This window comes from Ciconia boyciana, chromosome 10 (assembly GCF_034638445.1).
Source record: "Ciconia boyciana chromosome 10, ASM3463844v1, whole genome shotgun sequence".
NCBI classification, from domain to species: domain Eukaryota; kingdom Metazoa; phylum Chordata; class Aves; order Ciconiiformes; family Ciconiidae; genus Ciconia; species Ciconia boyciana.
Window position 1 is genome coordinate 2226454 of NC_132943.1, and position 20017 is coordinate 2246470.

The 20017-nt window shown below is 47.8% G+C and overlaps 1 protein-coding gene across 5 annotated transcripts in view; it reads left to right on the forward strand.

Moving 5' to 3' along the window:
* The window catches only part of CACNB4 (calcium voltage-gated channel auxiliary subunit beta 4), a 112429-nt gene continuing 92412 nt past the window's right edge, over positions 1-20017 (forward strand). For all 5 annotated transcript variants that reach the window (XR_012044406.1, XR_012044407.1, XM_072874901.1 and 2 more), the window contains exons 1-2: positions 1-124; positions 247-330. Coding sequence is in view for 3 of the 5 variants with exons in the window: in XM_072874901.1 (XP_072731002.1) it covers positions 116-124; positions 247-330 (93 nt within the window). In the remaining 2 variants the exon portion in view is untranslated. The remainder of the gene's footprint in view (positions 125-246; positions 331-20017) is intronic.

Genomic DNA, 20017 nt, shown 5'->3' on the forward strand with positions numbered 1-20017 from the left:
CAGCAGCCCGGCTGCGCCCGGCGACCAGGTGCCGCCGGGGCCGGGGCCGGGGCCGAGGCTGAGGGGGCCGAGGCTGAGGGAGCCGCGGCTGAGGGAGCCGCCGATCCTGGCCGCCATGGCCGCGGTGGGTGCCGCCCGGGGGCCGCGGGGGCGGGCGGGGCGGGCGGGCGCGGCTCCGGTGGCGGTGCCGGTGGCGGTGCCGGTGCTGGCGACGCGACCTTGATGTCTTGGCCTCCCCCGGGGCAGGTGACGAGGGGGACGGCGACGCGCCGCAGCCGGCTGAAGCGCTCGGACGGCAGCACCACCTCCACCAGCTTCATCCTGCGGCAGGTGAGGGGCGGCGGGGCCGGGCCGGGGCCGGGGAGCGGCGGGGCCGGGGAGCGGCGGCGCCGGGCCGGGGCCGGGGCCGGGGAGCGGCGGGGCCGGGGCGCGCTGCCGCCGCCTTTCCGCCGCTCGAAGCGGGGTGAGGAACCGCCGGTGTCGTGGGGCTCGGCGAGGCTGCTGCTGCCGGGCGAGGCTCGGGCGCCGGCGCCGGGCACCGCACAAGTTGCGGCTGCTGCCCGACCCCTCTGCTGCCAGAGCCGGGGGAGTTTGGGCACGGGTCAGGGCTGGGCTTAAAACTCCCAACCCAGAGAGCTCCGGGGTTAGGAGAGGGGCCTAAAAACCCGGCTGAGGTCCTAATTTATTCTGACGAACACATGTACCGTGTTTGCCTTCCGTTCCCGAGCTGCGATGGGTACGTTGGGCCGGTTTTCCAGTTATTCCCTGTAACAGCGAGGGGAAGAAATACACTTTCCTTACAGAATGGAAGCTGAGGTTGTAGTGCTCATCTGCCTTGAGGATTTCTGGAAGAAAATGACTGCAAAGGTGTCAAGAGCGTTGGCATCTCAGTTTGGGGCTTCGGGCTCCTCGGTGCTAATTATACAGCAGCCGTGCTTCCCCTGGCACTCCAGGAGCGTTAGCGATGGAGCTGAAGCCTCCTGCTGACAGTGACCCTTTCCTTCTCTGCTCCCAGCCTTACGCTCTCGCCTGCCAGCTGTCCCGTGGTAAAATACAGACTAACATCCCGAGCCTCGCCGAAGCATCGCTTTCTCTCCTCAAAGGTGCTTCTTTGAGTAAATGTTCTCAATTTGCTTTAAAAGCGAAGGAGGTAGAACATTTCTTGGAGCACGAACCTGTGTCCCACGCACCCCCAGACTCCTCAGGGACTTTAGTAGAAATTTAAGGAAGCGGAACTGGGCCCTTGACAAATGCGGGGACACTTGTCCCGCGTGGAAGCGTATTTTGCTCAGGACGTGGAAGTTGTGAGGTCGGTCTGTCGGAGAAAGAGATGTAAATAACACAGGGAAGTTTTATTTTGCTTTGCGGTGTCTCCTCGTCACCGCTCCAGCCCGGAGCAGAGCCGCAGCCGTGTTGGGCTGGCAGTCCCTGTTTCCAGCACCAGCAGAATGAGATGTGAGAGTGACAGTAAGAATTTGACGTTTAATGTGATCTCAGCCATATAAATTAGAGTTGAAACAAGGATAAATAAACATAAAGGTAGTTGTAGCCTGTGTTAGTCTGTCATGGCGGCTGTGGGCCCTTCTTGGAGATGTCCTGGGGAATCTTTCAGCTTGTCAGAGCGTTGTTTCAAGAGGTGGATTTTGTGCCGTGCTCACATGGAAACTGAGGGCTTGTGAGTTAGGCAAACGGAGGGTAATCGGCGTCATCCGGAGCACTCGCTGTCTGAGGGAGCGAGGATGCGACGTGGGATTTTTGAAAACCGTGCACGTGGAAGCGCTCGCACCAGCACCGGGAGAAAGCTGCCGCTCGCGTGCAAGAGCCTGGCTCCTCTAACAGACGCGCTGGGCGTCACGGCTGAGTTACGGAGAAGGCATCACACGCCTCATTCGTGTGCAAAACGCGTGGACACGGTTCCTGCGCTTTGCACTGTTTTCCGTCTCGTCTCTCAGGACGTGCCGTGCTCCGCAGGTGCTGCGTGCTTCAACGTCTGTTTGCCTGTCGTCTTTTTTTGGGGAAGATGGGGAGACTTGCTTTTACTTCTGACCCTCCCCGAGGGATTGCTTTACGTTCGGTGACACATTTGAGGGGTGCCGCCAAATAATAATAGGAAAATCGGGTGGTGGGATGTTTTTCCTTCCGTGACAGTTGCAGACCCGTGAGTCTCACCGCGCGGCAGCCGAGGCGTTCCCATGCCGGCGCCGGGGCTCTCTGTGCACCAGCATCTGTCTGCGCTGCCCTGGCAGAGGACGATGCTGTGTCGGCTGAACCTACCACACCAATATAATTTCAGCTCTGTGCAATATATAGTAAAATGAATTGATCCGTACCAGAACCCGCTTATCCCAAATGAGAAGGGAGCAGACAAATTGCTGCCACTTTCTAAGGTGACGTTTCAGACCGAGATTTAAAACAGCAAAAGGTCCTCGGCGATTTACTACCTTGAGACCTTTTAAAGGGGCAAGTGCGGTAGCTCTCTTCATGATATCGGTGAGCAGATTCAATTTGAATTGTGTGAGCTGAGCAACAAAAGCAGCTCTGGGGTTGCCTGCCCCTTGCTGGGGGAGAGTGCGGTGGGCCTGAGCCGGAGGTGTGCCAGGGTGAGGGTCTTGCTGCTCCTTCCCATGGACTTCACCTGATGTTCCTCGCCGTGGGGTGATTCAGCTCCTCAGGACAGCGTTTCCTTTGCACAAGGGTGCTTCTGCTGCTCCTTTGGTGCGAGAATGAGACCGTTTCCTCAGCCTTTGCGGTTAGTGGCTTTTCTTTGAGAACGGGGGATTTTGGCTCTGCAGATGTAGAGCAGCTCCAGCCACCCGGCGTTGCTGTCCTCTCCTCCTGCTGTGAGGTGTTCCCTAATAACAGTCAGGCTTTTGAGGGATAAGTGGAAAAAGAAGTCCTAATAGCAGGGATTAACTTCAAGTAACGTTGTTGTGATTGTAGGTATAATTTTTAAACAATTGAAATTCTGTCAGTAAGATTTGCAATAGATGTCCCAAAAGAGTTTAATCTTTTGTAGATCTCATGCGTTAAGAACTGTGCACCAGTTTCTTGCCCGAGTCCAAAATACCGATAGAAATTTTATCACTGGTTTCCTTCTGTGTCGGGAGAGGCGCAGGTCGCCCAGATTTGAACTCTTTACTTGACTTTTCATTATGTTGCATTTCATTTTTGGTTTCAATCTATTGGTCAATCTAATTTAGTCAGGGAATAATGTTTGGACGAGCTTTTGAATTTGCATTTTTGTCAACGCCGCGTGCTGATAAGCAAAGACGGTCCGTCATGCTGAGTCCCGTGTGTCTGTCAGCAAGGGCAGAGCTACCAGCTCCAGCATCACCAGCGTGGGAAGCTGGCGGTGCCCGTAATCGCCTCTTGCTGTGGGAAACGCTGCGCTGGAAGACGTGGATGGAGTGATGTATAAGCGGGAACAGGTGGGTATGTGCTGAAAATCATTGGGCTGGTATAAAAAATAAGACCTGCTCCTGCGAGTGCGATCGCTTGTGTCCTGGGGTGACCTGGGGTGCAGGAGGTTCCCAGGTTGTTGGATGGGCTCCGTCTCCAGTGGCACGGCCGAGGCTGCGAGTGAAGCTGGCACTGAAGCTGTTAAGTGCAGTATGCGAGCAAGGAACGGGTGTACAAAATTGTTCCTCTGACGTGGCAGGTGCCGCTCAATTATATTTAAGAACCCCCTTGAGGGACAGAAGTCAATTATAAGACAATAAGTAGGTCAGCTGAAAACATGCTTACAATTTTGCAAAATGCTGTAATAACTCGTTTTTTCTGTAAGATTTTACATTTCCACCGCTTATTTTGGTAGGGTGTGACTGGTGAGTATATGCAATTTATTTTTTTTTCTTTGACTGCTGGTAGCATCAGTTTTATTGCTTGTGATTTTTAATAGAATTTATTTCACTGAGGAAAGTTACGTGACCTGTGAAGAACAACAACAGTCACCCAAAGGTCACGTTAGAGCATCGCTTCTTGTCAAAAGAAAGGGCCACGGTGGCCGCTTTTTACTGCGGGTGGTCCCAGGTGAGTTAGCAGGGCTGGGGCTGCAGCTATAGCTACCTGTGCCAGAAGTCATTAAAACCTTTTATGATGAGGTGCCAATAGAATGTGGGGAGGGAAAAGCCACGCAGTAAATGGCTCCATCTGCGTAACAGGACTGGGGATCCCCCGGGGAAGGTCAGCACCCGAGAGAGGGACTTCGACACTTGGGGTGGGCTGACGGAGCTCTGAGCAGGGGTCCTGCGGTGCCGGAGGGGGAGGTTCAGCCGCCCTTCCTCCTCCACCTCGCTCCTCAGCTCGGCCGGGCGTCTCCCCGCGGCGGTGCCCGTCTGCCTGCTCTGGCCGGGGCTGCGTGAAGTGTTTATGCATTTTGCTTTTTGCCGACCAAACCGCAGCCCTTAGTGCCGGTGCGATCGAACGTCTCCTTATGCTCGGTCTCCCTTCACCGTGCCCTTCCTCATTGAAAGAAGGTTTTGTGCAATGACGTTTCATGAGGCGATGAAGAGGTGTCAAGCCAGAGTAGCTCTGCTTCTGAAGATGGAACGAAAACCGAAGTCGGGTAGTGGACTGATGGTTTGGTCCCTAACGGGGCTGTTGCTTGTCCGCTCGTGTGTGGGATCGCCTCGCGGTATAACGTTGCCATAACTTACATGCTTGCAGTGAAATACAGAGTTATCTGCTCTCTGATACCAGCAGGGCCTCGTAATAAAATCTTCTTGAAACACTCACAGTAATCGGTGGAAATCCTTTCCAGCTCATGCCAGAGACCTCAAGTAAAGCCACCGAGCCTACCTGTTCAGTCCAAGCACATTTGGCTTTACATAAAATTATACCTAGACATGCAGTTTGTTTTGGAAGTTTTTTGCTGCTTACATTTAGAGGCAGTTGAAGTTAAAGTCAATTTTCTTTTAAGACATAGTTACGCTTAGTGTTGCATCTCTGGCTTGTGCTTCCCCCTTTTAGATATCATTTTTCCTATGTAATATTGAGAGGAAAAGCAAAAGGGGATTTTCTGTTATTAGACCAGCTCTGAAGCTGTAACAACTTTTAAAAAAGTTAATGACATTCTGACCAGAAAAAAGTAAAAAAATCTTTCAAGAGTTTTGTTGCCTTGTTTGCAGATGAGTTTGTGTGTGTGCGTGGAGGTGGGGCTGTGGTGTCCTTCCTGCAGGACCAAGCGGTGGGCTCTAGCTGGACGCTGGCATCTACATTCACATAGCTTCTTGTTTACTCAAGGAAAAAATAGTTGTAGATCAGATTTGGGAGCCTTTAAGGCTGTCTGAGTTGTGTTTGTCACTTACGAAGTCTGAAAACCTTTCCCTTGGCACGCAGGCCATACGGCCGCCCAGTTCCCACCTCAGGTGTGCCTTCGCAGATGCAGAGCAGGCAGGGTCGCTCAGCGGCTCTGGCAGATGTTAGCTTAACTACGTACACCGACATTTTCAAGAGCAATGCATGGCCTGAAGTACCGGATTGAGTTTTGTAGTTGATGTTTTTTGCTGGCTGTCCTGTAAAGTAATGATCTGGATTAGGGGGAGTCAACATTTGGTCTTTGCTCGTCAGCGATGTGTGTAGGCAGCTTCAGTGACCATTTCTTAACGAACTTTTTACTGTGCGTTTGATTTCTTCCTTTAGTTCTGCATTTTTTTGTCTTAAAATCATTTCCCTCAGAATGAAATGAGACCTCAGTTGATACTCTTGAGGTTTTGCTCTTCTCTAATACAGGTTTTCTCGTATGCAGGAGATGGATGATGCTGAGTAGTGTTGTCCACTCCAACCGAGGTATGCAATGACCCAGGCATTTTTCAAAATCAAATGCTGATTAGATTGATAAAATATATATCTGCAAAGGAGCAGATTAGAATTTCAGTAATTTACCAGGATGAGCTCAATTGTACGATGAGTCATTAATTTCTAAAATATAGCGTACTGTCATAGAATATGATTATTCCTTAGACACAGGACTGGATCGTTATTTTTCTCCATAGAGCATTTAGAAACTGTTAAAGCATTTGACAGGTGAATAAAAGATTCAACCCTTTCTCCACAGAACATAAGCCTTGTCTGCCTGGCAGAGTGACATTGTTTTAACGCGCCTTTCTTCTTAAATTGATGTAGTTAACTAATACAACAGTTGCATCGTTCAAGTTAAAGTGTGCGTAAGACCAGTTTACTTTGATTTAACCTAAATATGTAGATTTACAATAAGGCAAAGTCAGGCATGCTTGAACTGAAATAACTGTCCGCGGAGTGTCTTGCTGTAGTGCCCCAACAGCCATTCGACTTTGAGGGTGGTTTGCAGTTTTCTCTTGTGTTCAGCACCATGGAGTAAGTTTACAAAGGCCCTGTGAGCTCCGGGAGACTTGTTTGGTGGAAAACACCAAACATCGTGGCCTGAATTTCATTTCCAAGTCACAGAGGTGATTTCTGAAGACAGCCTGCTTCTGGAGGACAGAGATGAGGCCGTCCCTTGCGTCCACGTAGGCTGTGTGCTACGCAGGGGTTGTACCCGGGTCCCGGCCGGAGCCCGTGGATAGTCCCGAGTGGTGCAGCCTGGCACTGGGACAACCTGAGCCGCTACAGCTGGATTTGCCTGCGGTGGGTTAGAGAGCTTGCACAGAGCTGTCTCCTGCCAGCTGGAGAGAGACCATCGGATCGATGGGCACAGCCGGGTTTGGAAGACGTGGTCTGTTGTGACCCTTGGTGAGGCTCGTAATGACAACTGCGATGAAGAGGAGAAATACTGAAATGATGAAGGCTGTCAAATAGAACCACGCTTTGCTACTGCTGTGCGTTTCAGGGATGGAGGGTGCTATATCTGAGCAGCTTCTAACCATTGGGCTCACCGGTGCTGATGACTTCTAGATGACATCTCTCCTCTCCGTAACTTCCTCCGGGATGCTGCCTGTGCGGATTAAGTCAGAGTCATGGGATACGCAGCCGATAGCTTTTCCGGAGTTGTCTTCTGATACGGCTTGAGAGGCTGATGGACTTTGTTGCGTTGATCCCAGGCGCCCCAAAATCCTGCCTTGGTTGGGTTTCTCCTTGCACGGTTGGGAGGAGGAGGTGGGTGGGGGACAAGCTTCACAGGGTTGGAATAACAGTAGAAGGAAACTTCAATGGAATTTTTTTTATTATAAAACAAAGAGTAGGAGAGTTGGCTTCTCTCCTTAATTCTGCCATCACTTCATCTGACCGTGAAGAAGCCAGCAGACTTCTGCGAGTTTCGTTTCTTCCTCTGGAAAGCGAGTGTAGCTGTGCATCTCTCTGTCACCGGGAAGCTTAATTGAATGTTTCTTAATGTACTAATTGAATCTCAAATTATGTTCCCACTTAGTGTTCCGTTAGAAAAGGAAAAAGATTTTTATTTATGCGTGTGTCTGTCGCAAGCAAATAATGATCACGACTGCGTTCTTTAAAAACAACCCCCCCCCGGTTGTTTTATTGTTTTTGTTTGGAGCCATCTATCAACCTTTTGGGCAGGTTCACTGGATTATATTCGTGGTAAGCTGTCGTCCTCACCGCTTCACGAGCGTGGCCAGTGCAGCACGTGGAAGCGGGACATGATTCATCTCCTCAGCGTGCCAGTGCTCGCGGTGCTGCGGTCCCCGCTAGCGGGTACTGGTGCACAGTAGCAGCTCATAGGATTGTCAGAAATCTGGTAGGGGACAGCTCACTAAATTAACAGGATCCCTTCTGTGTCTTTGATGGAGCCATGGGCGCGGATGCATAAAAGTCCGAGCCTTTGAAATTCTCACTTTAAAAATTTTATGTCCTGTTCTTCAGCAGATGTGCTGACCGGCTTATTGTCTCCATGGTAACAAGGTTTCGTTTTTAAAATAGCCTAAAGTCACAAAAGAGAAGTCAGATATTAATAGCATAAGCAGCGTAGGTATGAATAAAAAATAGGATTTGGCTATTCCTCATCCAAAATTTCTGGTATTTGGGAGTTGTCTGTCTCTTTCTACATACTGTGGGTGTTTGTTTAAATGTATTTTTCTAGTGTGACCTATACAAATAATTCTCTTTATTCATGCAATGTTATTACAATGAAATATTTACATGATTACAGCAACACTTAGAATACTAGCACAATACCAAATGCATAATATTTAATAGGTAACCAGTAAAAAAAATATCTGTACAAACACGCAGGGCAACACACAACGGTATAAACGCAGGCTGCTCCGACTGTCCCCCTTCTGTAACGGGGAGACTGGAGGCAGAAGTGCTACGTGACTTGATGAACCCTGTGTTAAATCCAGGGCTCGAGCGCCCCGGGCAGCTCCGTTCCCACCTCCCATCGTCCGCCACCTTCAGACAGGCTCACCAATATTTTATTTTTTTTTTTTACCCCCAATATTTTTGCTGTACGGTAACAGAGTGTGCAAAACTCCAGTGGTGTGGTTATAGTGTAAGACCACACGCTCGAGCCATTTTAGCAGATTTCGGGAGCTCGAGCCGTGCACGGGCTCTGCCTGCGCTTGCTGTCATGCAGTTTCTATGGACACCAACGGTTTGTGTCAAATGCAATCTCGATGCGATTGTCTGTGCTGAATATAGAGGAAGCCGAGATGATTACATGGGACTCCAAACCTGTATTTGCTAAAATATGTTGTGTTGCTTTGGAAAGAATATGGTAGGGCCAGAAATAGCTTTTTCCTAAAATCCTTGGGTCTTGGGTGACCTGCAGAGTTGGAAAAAGAGCTTCTTAACTCCTTTCCATTGGTTTCAGGGTTATATGGGAAAGCCTGATGTGTCTAATCTTCAAAATTCTGCTTTAAACAATAATAAAGCAGAGCTCTAGCAAAATAAAATTGAGATGTGAACTTCTTCAGCCACTTGTGATGTTGAGAAGATCTCCCATTAAAGACAGTTTTTGGTTAACGGTCAAATGTAATAAAAACAATCAGAAGGCGATGTTGGTGATGGATGTCAGATAATTTGACAATTGAGAAAAGATATCAGAATGGTGTTTAGAGAGTCTGTGTAACAACGTGTCTCTCCTGTCTGTTGTATTAATTTTTGGCTGCTTGTAACGAGGTCTCTAGCTGTCCCTGGTGCTTTGGGGCAAAGTGGGATGGGTAATAGATGGGACTTGCGTGCCTTTCCCTATCCCTCTCATCAAAACTGGAAGCTTTCTTAAAACAGAATCACAGAATCGTTTAGGTTGGAAAAGACCTTTAAGATCATAGAGTCCAACCGTAAACCTAACACTGCCAAGCCCACCACTACACCATGTCCCCAAGCACCTCAGCCAAACGGCTTTTAGATACCTCCAGGGATGGGGACTTAAGCACTTCCCTGGGCAGCCTGTTCCAGTGCTGGACAACCCTTTCGGTGAAGTAGAATTTCCTAATATCCAGTCTAAGCCTCCCCTGGCGCAACTTGAGGCCATTTCCTCTCGTCCTATCCCTTGTTACCTGGGAGAAGAGACCGACCCCACCTCTCTACCCCCTCCTGTCAGGCAGTTGTAGAGAGCGATGAGGTCTCCCCTCAGCCTCCTTTTCTCCAGGCTGAACAACCCCAGGTCCCTCAGCCGCTCCCCATCAGCCTTGTGCTCCAGACCCTTCCCCAGCTCCGTTGCCCTTCTCTGGACACGCTCCAGCCCCTCCATGTCTCTCTGGGAGTGAGGGGCCCAACACTGAACACAGCATTCGAGGTGCGGCCTCACCAGTGCTGAGTACAGGGGACGATCACTGCCCTGCTCCTGCTGGCCACGCTATTCCTGACACAAGCCAGGATGCCATTGGCTTTCTTGGCCACCTGGGCACACTGCTGGCTCATGTTCAGCCGACTGTCAACCAACACCCCCAGGTCCTTCTCTGCCGGGCAGCTTTCCAGCCACTCTTCCCCAAGCCTGTAGCGTTGCATGGGGCTGTTGTGGCCCAAGTGCAGGACCCAGCACTGAGCCTTGTTGAACCCCATACAACTGGCCCCAGCCCATGTGGGGAGGAAGGATGTCATGTTCAGTCACGGAGATCCCACCCTGCCCCAGTTCTCTGCCCCTACGAGGCATCTGCGATGTGTACAAATACAGTGGATTTTCGCCGCTACCTCACTTTGTGACCTTTCACAAATGGCGTGGCTTGTAAAAGGGCACTCGGCCGTCGGGAGCTTCGGGGTCGGCATTCCCACGGGTGGCTGCTTCCACGTCAGCGGTCCCACACCAATCTCTGTGGTTTCTGCTTTTTGCAAAGCGACTTGCACGTGTGCTTTGTGAGACCTGGGCCGGAGCGTGTTAAATGCTTTAAGGTACGAGGGTAAAAATACATCTTAGTAGTTACACTCCAGTCACATTCCCTCTGAACAATAAACCCTCTTTGCACTCTTGTTTCCTTGACACTTTTTACGATGAGCATCATGGTTTCTGGGAAAACCTTCTTTTCGTTCTAAGTAAGAGATTTAATGTCCTTAAGTAAGAGTCACTTTTGAATACTGGATTCTGATGGCTTTGTGTTGCTTGGGTCTGGGTTATGACATCTTTTCTTGAACAGAATAAGCAATATTCTAGCTGTAATCTTCATTTCATTTTACTTGTGTTCTGTTTCTACTGTCGTTTGTATTTTTATGACAGTCATTCTCCGTACTGATGGTTTCAGTGCTTAACTAGCGACTCTTTTCCCCAGCTTCTATAATATATCATTTTTCCATTTATACGTACAGACAGCAGGAACTGTCCCTATGTCTCAGTATTGCTTTAGGGTAATACACTTAATGCATTTTGATATCTCTTGAAAAATTTGATATCCTGATTCAGGTAATGCAGTAAAATACTACAGGTCAGAATTTTGAAAACATCTTTTGAAAACACTTGTTCCTTTGAAAGTCAAGATAATCCTTTTAGTGGGATAATCCCGTAGCTTCTACCCAGTGATATTCCATTAATTTTGCACGTTTCCCCTGTAGAAAGATTTCCAGTGGTTTATTCTCATGGAGGAAGAAGAGGCAGCGCGGTAAGGCAGCGAGCTGCATGTGGGCAGCTCTGTAATCAAATTCCCATCAGATCTGGAAGAAACATGTCCTGCTGAAGCGCTCCTCCTGCGGTCATTATTTTGTGGGGGGAATCGTCTTTCAGCTGAAGTTGTAGAGGTCTACGTTTTCTGGCAAAATAGTGGATTCTCTTTGTGTAATGCTTACAACAATTAGTTCTTTGTTACTATAAGCATTTCATGAAGAAAATGCATCTTTGGGGTTTTCTGTGTGGCCTTAAGCTTACATCCTAATGGGTGTTTTAGGGACGTTCCCAGTATTGCTGACTCTGCATCGTGTGGCCCTTTGGTTTTGCTTCTTGCGCTTTCCGTGAAGAGCTGCTCTCATACCACTCGTCGGGTGGGAATACATCGGGTCTTGTAAACTAAAACCAAGCTTATACCTGAATTACCATTGGCAGGAGAGACTTGGAAGGGCACTCATCTGTATGCTGAAAGAGGAGGTGGCACTTGTGGCGTGGTTTTGGGAAGCCAGGCTGTTTCATGGTGTGCTCTGCAGCAGTGGGACACAACAGGCAGGAGGCACTTGCCTCAGCTCTGGTGTCTGGTCCCATGTTGGACATCCCAGGCTCTCCTGGCCGAGGGCGTCCAAGGACAGCATGCTGTGGCAGGTAGGAGGTCGGATCTGGGCACCTGTGGAAGACCATCACGCTGCTGCAGCCCCATGGGATTTGCTGGGTGATCTGAACCAACCTGAGACACCTGGGGTTAGGCAGGAGAATCCCATCCACCTTCCTTAACTTAGGAAGACCTAAGTTAAGCTCCTCACTTGTGACTTCAGTAAGCCTTGATAACTACAGGGTTACATGTCTCTTTCTGAAGAGAAAGGTAGATTTCTTTATGGTTTTCCAACCAAATTATATCTTTGATTTGGATTTTGCTTGCCGAATTCTTGTGGTGAGATATATTCTTCACTTCCTACCTTACGGGTTCAGTGGTACCTTGTCCTGTACAAGGCCTTGGTCACAACACGCACATCATACATAAATGTTCTACTCCAATTTTTGTGAAGTGTTTTTGGAGCCTTTTATGACAAAGGCACTATGAGTGGAGTTCATGAGTGGAAGTTCATGAGTGGAAGCTTTGTATTAGGAATTAGTTGAAATAATATTCTGCTGAAATTGAAAACCGGGGGCAGAGAAAAAGGCAAGAGGAAGTAGAAAAGGGGGAAAAAGGAGAGGCTAAGAAAGAAGAGGCAGAGTATGTCTGTAGCTGGTTTGCAGAACAAAGCGTATACGCACTAAAAATGTTAGTAGCGGCTTGCCAGGATGGGTGGCTCTTGTATAACTGTCGTCTTCTCTGACTTTATTCACCCCTGTTCATAGGTATTCTGGAAGAAAGATTTTCTGTTTTCCTTTAGCGGGCAGTTAGACGTGTCCTAGCCACGCTAGCTGGTACTATAACAGGTTCCTCTGTTTTCATCCCTTTCTTTTTCTTTCTCTTTCCTTTCTTTTTTCGTCCCTTTTCTTTTTCTTTCTCCCTGTACAGTTAGGGAGAGGATAGGTAGAAATACTGGCAACAAGGACGCAGCAGGAAGACCTCTTTGCTACGTGATGGCCTTCTTAAGGGCACTCTTGCTGTCAAACCTCTGCCATTCTCTTTTTTCAAGGTATTTTTCCAGGCCTGGAGTGTAGCTTGTAAGGCTTCTGCAGGGCACTGAGATTTTTCCTGGCAGTCTTGAGGTCAGCACATGTGGTCCTGTTTTCTCAGTGGTAATGACAAGGTTACTCCGTGACCAAACCTTCAGAAAGCAAAGCAAAGTTTACTTGGCCCAAAAGCCTTACGAAAACCAACCCTCTCGGATCAACACGTGCCTTTATTGGATGCCTGCCTTCTCAGGCACTCATCCAGGTTCCCCGTGAGGCTCTCTTGGGATGACTCCAATGCCTCACACGCTCCTTTGGGCTCTGTCCCTCTTGGCCGTGGTTCCATGTTGGCTCACTGTGCCAGGTGTTGGTTCGAGCAGAAGTCTCCTTTCTTCTCAGATGAAGATGGTCATTTTGTTTTGCTTCAGGCTCTTTGCCTTGTCACGTGTCTCTTGTTCAAGGTAAAATTAACAGAAGTCATTTTCTCTGGGAATGACACCCCAAAGGGTTAGGTGCTGCTGCTATTGCAGCATTGAGGATTTACATGAATTATTTCATAGGGACTTCACCTCTTGAAGGGAGGTCACTGCTCAGCCAAGAATAAGGTCCTTATTTACCACAGAAAGAGGCGTTATGAAACAAAATGAAGATGGAATAACTCTTACAAAGTTATTGCAGTAATCCTAGAATCCTGGCCTGTTCCAGCCTTGTACCGTCCTGGCGCAGTCCTGGCATGGAGGATCCAAGGGTGAGCTGCATGACTTGCAGTAGGCTGCATGGCAGAATGGTGAGATGCAGGAGGAGGTGAAAGACAGAAAGGCAACTGTTGCTCTTTGTATTTCCCTTTTTGCAATTCTCTTTTTTTCTTTTTTTTTTTTTTTAAGTGAAAGCATGAATTACCAATCTTAACGTTGAGCCCCCAAACACCAACCTCAAGGGGAGGAGACTGATTAGAAAAGGGTGCTTTATTCTTAGCTGTATTCACTAGTCAGGAGGTAGACAGCATTTGCTGTCAAACAGATGATTTTCAGAGCCCAAAAGTACATTTAAAAAAAAAAAGTTAAAAAAATGATGTAAGCATTGCCGAGCAGAGCACACCCATCTGTTTGACTGAATATCCAGGCCCTCCTTGTGATTTTTATAATGAACTTGCTTCTCATGGTAAATGCTGAAATAACTATTCCATTGGCTGATTTTCTCTTCCAAAGAACAGTATGAAGAGTAGCGTGCACATGGTGCGTCCCTGCTATGCCGTGTGCCTCCTTCGTCCTCATCTGTTTCTCTTTCCGTTCGCTCCTGATGCACTGTCCTCTTGTCAGATGTGGTGGTACAAATGTATGACTGATGTCCCCAGTGTATGTCTTGGTGCAAGCTTCGTATTTCTTATTAGTGCCGATCTATCGCCCAGCTTCTTGTTGAACAACGGGAATGTGGTTAATTTTCTCTTCTCCCCATCTTTGCTTAGAGGAAAGACGGGTGGACTCGACGGAGGCCGTGCTGCTCCTATTGCAAGGCAACGGCTGTGCGTTTTGCACTCTGTTCAGTCAATGGGGTAATTGCTCATTACGGAGCTTTTATTCTGTATATCAGATTCATGTGGGGTTTATTCGTGTTCGAAGCAAAGGTGTTTTATTTATTCATTTAATGCACTTAAGGATTTTTCTGCTTTAGACCATTAACAAGTAATTGAGCAGCTTACATCCCTCCACGACAAATCTCCTGATATTTTAAACTTCCGCATGATCTTGTGCTTTGGGTCCTCTCTGAGATTAGTGCTGGTGATTTAGAAAGACTTCTGTATTCTCTTGTTAACTGTGGTCATTGAAAAGGAACTAACTGAAAAGTCATCACACAGCCAACCTCTCACCAGAAACTGGTACCTTCTCCAGTTCTCTGGACCGCACGTGTGTGTCAGACCTGCAACTGCTTCACCGGTAAATCCTTCACCTCCCTTTTTGCAGATGACTCTGTTTTCCGTGATCGTTAAATGAGAGGTTACCACTTACATGCAGGAAAAACAGAAGTGTGATGAATTACAAGCCAGTGTAATTTATGCAGAAGCAGTGTGGGGGAAATTGCAGCCCACTCTTGTTCCACATAAATTATGCATGTACCTCCTTGAAAATAGCTACAGAGGGTGTTCGGATTTTTTTGGCTAATGAATCATGCCCTAAATTTCTACAGTACATACATTGACTCAAATGTCTCCCTTTTGCCCCACCTTTATTTTTAGATCATCTGTAAACTTTTGCTGAACGTGCAGTTCCGGATGTTTCTTTATTTTCCTTACAACAGACCTGTTCTTTGAAGACCCTGTTTTGAAAAGGGGCTCCTAAATTTACTACTTCTCCCAGAGCCCTCCCACGTGAGAGTTACATCTTATGCTTTGGAGATCTCTGAAGAGATCCCTTGGCTGTTGTAGTAAGGATATATGTGAATAAATGTGTGCTTATGGAGATGCAGCCTGCTCTTGTGTGCCGTCATCTCCCTGCGAACCACGGCTGTAGAATTCTTTGGAGCTGTAGCCTTCTCTCTTGGGTCATGGGCAACACAAAACCTTTGAACCTGAGCGCAGAAATGAAGAAGTTGCAAACAGTTCATGAAGAAAGCAAAGTATGATGCTGTCCACCATATAATATTTGCTTGGTGCAATATATAAATATAATATTTATTGGGCTATAAGCTGGTGAAGCTTGGGGATGGTTAGAGGAACGCTGCGTATAGCCCTAGCCACTTAGCCACGGGTAATAACCGGGGAGCAGCAGGGTGGTGGTCTGGTCTTCTCCTCCACCTCGGGAGCAGTTGCAAAGCCGGAGCTCCCTCTGCGAGACAGCAGCGGTAAGAATACCAACCAGCAAGAAGCAATTTTGGAAGGGCCTTGAGAAGAAAAGCACTTTGAGGAGGATTTGGAAGGTGAAGGGTGGTTGTTTGGAACATGAGAAGATGGAACAGCTTTGGACCTAAAATCAGCTTGCTACAAGGATACAGAACGTTATGGAAAGAACAAGTGAAAGAGAAGTGTGATTTTCATGATAATAAAGGTGTGGGTGGACCAGTGTAGGCAAGCCGGGGAGAGGGGGCGGCACAAGGCTTCGGCTGGCGTGGAGGAGCAGAGACGTAAGGGAGCAAAGGCTTTAGTGGTGAGGAAGGTGGGGGCCGTCATGGAAGACCATTTTGATTTTGTCATGGATGCGGAAAGAGGAATTTCAAGATGCTGAGGAGAGGTATTCGATATATTTTGTTGTCGTACGTTAGGAGCCTGCCTAGGATATATATAGTTGATCGCATGTGTGCTTTCTTGAGGATTTTTCTGTGGTTTCTTTCCCCCTGTTTTATGTTATTTTTTAAGCACAATTATTTATCTTCTTTTGACGTGTCTAAGCAAACTGATTGCATATTTAGGGCCGAATCTCTCTTGCCTCTGTCCTGCTCCTGCTGAAATCAGTGAGGGGCTTCCATGTGCAAAGCGAGCAGGATTGCATGAGCTAACAACACAAGCAGATATTTTTTTTCTCGCCCCGTCTGCCATTGTCAGTAAAATTGAAGTTTGCTGCCCCTGCACATCTATGTTTTGATAAAGGACTGTGGGAACGGCACCAAAACCAACTTGGTTCCCAACAGAAAAAGGAAATATGATTGGCCTGGGGGAATGATGCATGACATCAGTTGGCTGTTCATATTTCAAAAGTGGTGTGGTTAGAAAAAGTAGTTTTCAGATAGTCTGCTCTTCTAGGTAGCGCTAGGCTGACGAACCCTTCGGTTGATGATCTGTATGGTAAAAACAGTGCTAGGTCTTGCAACGTGTCTTTTAAGGGCTCCATGTGGATGGATAGTATCCTGTTTTACTAGGTAGTGAGAATAATTATCTTCTGGGGATGTTCAGCGCTGTCTTTCAGGTGGGGAACTTCTTGCCACAGGGTGCTGCAGATACAAAAAACCCTCAAAATAAATTGAATCAAAAAGGGAGTGGACAAACCAGCAGGAGAGAAATCTTATTGCAGGTTGTCAAGGTCTTGGCTATAGTTCCTGGCTCTGGGATGGAGCCAAATCCCGGGCGCTCAGAGCGCACGGCTGAGTGCTCGCCCTCTTCCCACGCTCTCCCTGGAAGGGCACTGGTGGTCACTGGGACAGGCAGATCTTTGATCTGGCCTAAGGTGGCTTTTCTTCCTTGTATGAGAAAGACGTTTCGTGATAAACTAAGTAAACTGTATTTTATGCCTCTTTTCTCAGGGCACATATTCAGAGCTTTTATTATTTCTGTAGATCATTTCTGGATCCCTTCTAATTTTGAACATCCTTCTCCCAATGCGGATAATAGAAGATGGCGTACCCAGGAACGTCCTCAGCAATGCCCTAAGCGAGGTCATGCCGTGTCTCCCCTGTGGCTACTTGATGCTCGTTTTTTGTTTGGGTTTTTTTTTGTCGTTTTGGTTGTGTTCAGGCCCCCAAGGGGTGCCTTTCCCAGTGCTGTGGAGCTGCTTATTCAGCCTTTTACTCTCCAAATCCCCCCCCTCAGTGTCGCTTCAGAGTTTGTCTCCAGTCTCACATCGGCAAATACTGCTTCTTGAAGGCATATAGACCTTTCCTGTCTCATACAAAGACATATACTTGGAAACAGCGTTCCCCCTGTGCTTGATACTCACGTTAAGCGATTCTACGGACGTTTACATGAATGGAACGTTATAATATTTTTGTCACAACCTGTGTTTAGTACAAAGAGAAGATGTATGGCCATCGTTAATGAAGAGGGTGCTAAAAAAGTGAAGTTATGGGGAGGTTTGTTCTGACGTGAGGCGTGCGTGCTCGGTGAAGGGCAAGGCAAGGGCTCGGAGCGTGAGGAGGAGAGGGCTCCGTGGGTTGGGAAGAGCTCAACGTGCTCTGGACTCGCGCCGTCCCATGGCCGCAGCGTCTCTCCTTACCAGCGTTTCAGTAACTTTCAACAGCGACGTCACTGAGATCTGCCGATTGACTGTTTTCTCATCTCTTTAATGTTAGACCCTCTTGATTTTTGGATAGAGCAGCCCTTTTACCAGAATGTCAGGCAGATCGCAATCAAATATCAGTATATCTGAAAGAAAATATTATCAACCTGTTTTTGTATGTTGTTTGATGAAAACCATTCAAAGTCTCTTTTATTTTCAGTGAAATGATGATGATTTACATTATTGTGCTAATTCTCTTCAATTCTTCAGTGATAGCGTTGCACCTCAGGATTCCCTTAGGATATTTTGGAAATTATCCCTGTTTATATATTTACGCAATGCTACCTTTCTCCTAGCCCTTAGGAAGTTCCTCAGTATTTAAAGGCTTATTTTAAAAGAAAAAAAAAACCAACAACCCATCAACCTTTAACAATTCAGAGAGCCCTTTAGGCAATTTTACTAATATCTTTGGGTGAAAATTGTCTTTTCCAAGTACCTTAAAAACACAGGTGTAGTTTCACTCTTTTCCTAGTTATTCACAGAAGGGAAAAAAAGGATTTATTACTGTGCGATATGAATACATCATATCACTTATCTCTAGCTACAAGACAATAGTTTTGATTAAATAGTCGTATCTTTTCTGCCTTAGGGCTCCGTTGCACCACAATGACACCATTACCACTTTTACTATTATTAAAGCTACACATGAAGTTGTTTTTACAATGTGTTTGGATGGTTGGACTCGGTGATCTTAAAGGTCTTTTCCAACCTATACGATTCTGTGATGCTGTGATTCTGTTTACATTTCTCTTCTCAATCTATGTTTAAATTGCTCTTAAGCCTAAATTGGCCAGTTAGTACCCTTGCCCTTCCTTACAGCCTGCAGTTCTGTGTGGGTTCCCTCTACTTCTGGCCGTTGGTTTCACCATTTCTCATCTGCTTTGCTTCCAGTGGCTGCTCCTGCTCCCCGTCCTCCCCAGGCTGGGCTGGGTCTCCAGCCCAAGAAGCGGTTCAGGCAGTTTCAGGCTTGAGCGTTCCCTCCTCCTCGCTCTTCCCGTGGTTTCGTTCGTGCCTTGGTCCCAGGTTTGGAGGGAAGCTGCTGCGGCAGCAAGAGTCTGCTCCTGGCTGGGGCTGTGCTGGGTTTGCACAGCAAGGGCAAGGAGAGCATGGCCACTCACGGCATGCCCGCCATCACTGTTTTGCTTCCACATCCAGCATAGTCTTTGTTGTATACTTAAATACTGAAGTTCAGGCCCTGGAAGTATGCTAATCTAACTGCTAACGAGCATTTAGAATGCATTGTATTAACTCACAGCATTAATTCTGTGGGGGTTTTGGAGTTCAGCTAAATATGGCTTTTAGAGATGGATAAAATTACTGCACGCAGCAGTTTCAAGCCATATTTTTTTCTCATTCAGTTCTATTATTAGAATACTTACTTGCTACAATATATTTTAATACAATCGCAAAACAAAATGCACTGTAGAGATGGTTACTGACTCTCTGGTATTCATGTTCGGGACTATGCCCATTAATTAGTTCTGCTGTGTTCACCTACATGTTACTGTTTTGTGGGAGGAAAAAATGTTATCTTTTGTACCTAAAAAGCAACTTCTTAGGGCTGAACAAACTTGCATTATTCCTATGGAAACAAAACGCTGTGCAAAGAGAAAAAAAAAAATCCAAAACATCATTGGGAATTTGTGACCATCTGGAGGGCGAAGCTGTGTAGCGAGATGGCCGTGCGTTCACACCACAGCGGGCGCAGGGCACAGATGCTGCCGCTCCTTGAACAGCGGCTCCAGGGTCTGCCCCGACTTGCCCCGCTGCTTCTGTGCCATGGGTAGCGTCGGGGACCACCGACGTCCCGGGGCTGGCCCACCTCTGGAGTCGGGAGCGCAGCGGTGCACCCACTGACTGCAACGGCTGCTTTGTCCGGCTCTGATTCTGCCTCTTCCAGGACCAAACGTCCCTGACTTTGCCTTGGCACGCTTGTCTCAGCTCTGGATTTGCCACGGGGGTTTCTTTATAGCTGCAGCAGAATTATTGTTGTTGTTTGACCCCAAATCCAGTGGCATCCAGCTGATCCAGCAGCTGGGCTTGGAAGATTGCAAGCCCACCTTCCCTTTATGATTCTTTGACATTTCTATTAGAGCAATTGACCCCTTATGCTCTTGGTTATCATCTTCTATAAGGGGTCTACTGTATAGTTCTTAACCACCTTACGCACGCGGTGGGTGTGTGCTCAGGCTGCAGTGCCCGGTGCTGCGTGCTGCGTTACAAGGCGTGCAACTTAGGGGATGGCCGTGCCGGAGTCCTTGCTGCTCTGCCCGTCCTCCTTACGCGTTATCCCTGCTGTGGCCGGTGCGAGTCAAACCCGTACGTGCCCTGATGTGATTACAGGGGGGCAGCTGCCCACACGAGTCACCTCCTGGGGTGTAAGCAGACCATTAGGTCTTCTGGGCACCAAGGGGAGCAGACACAAATGACCTTGCTTTTCTGACAGATAGCC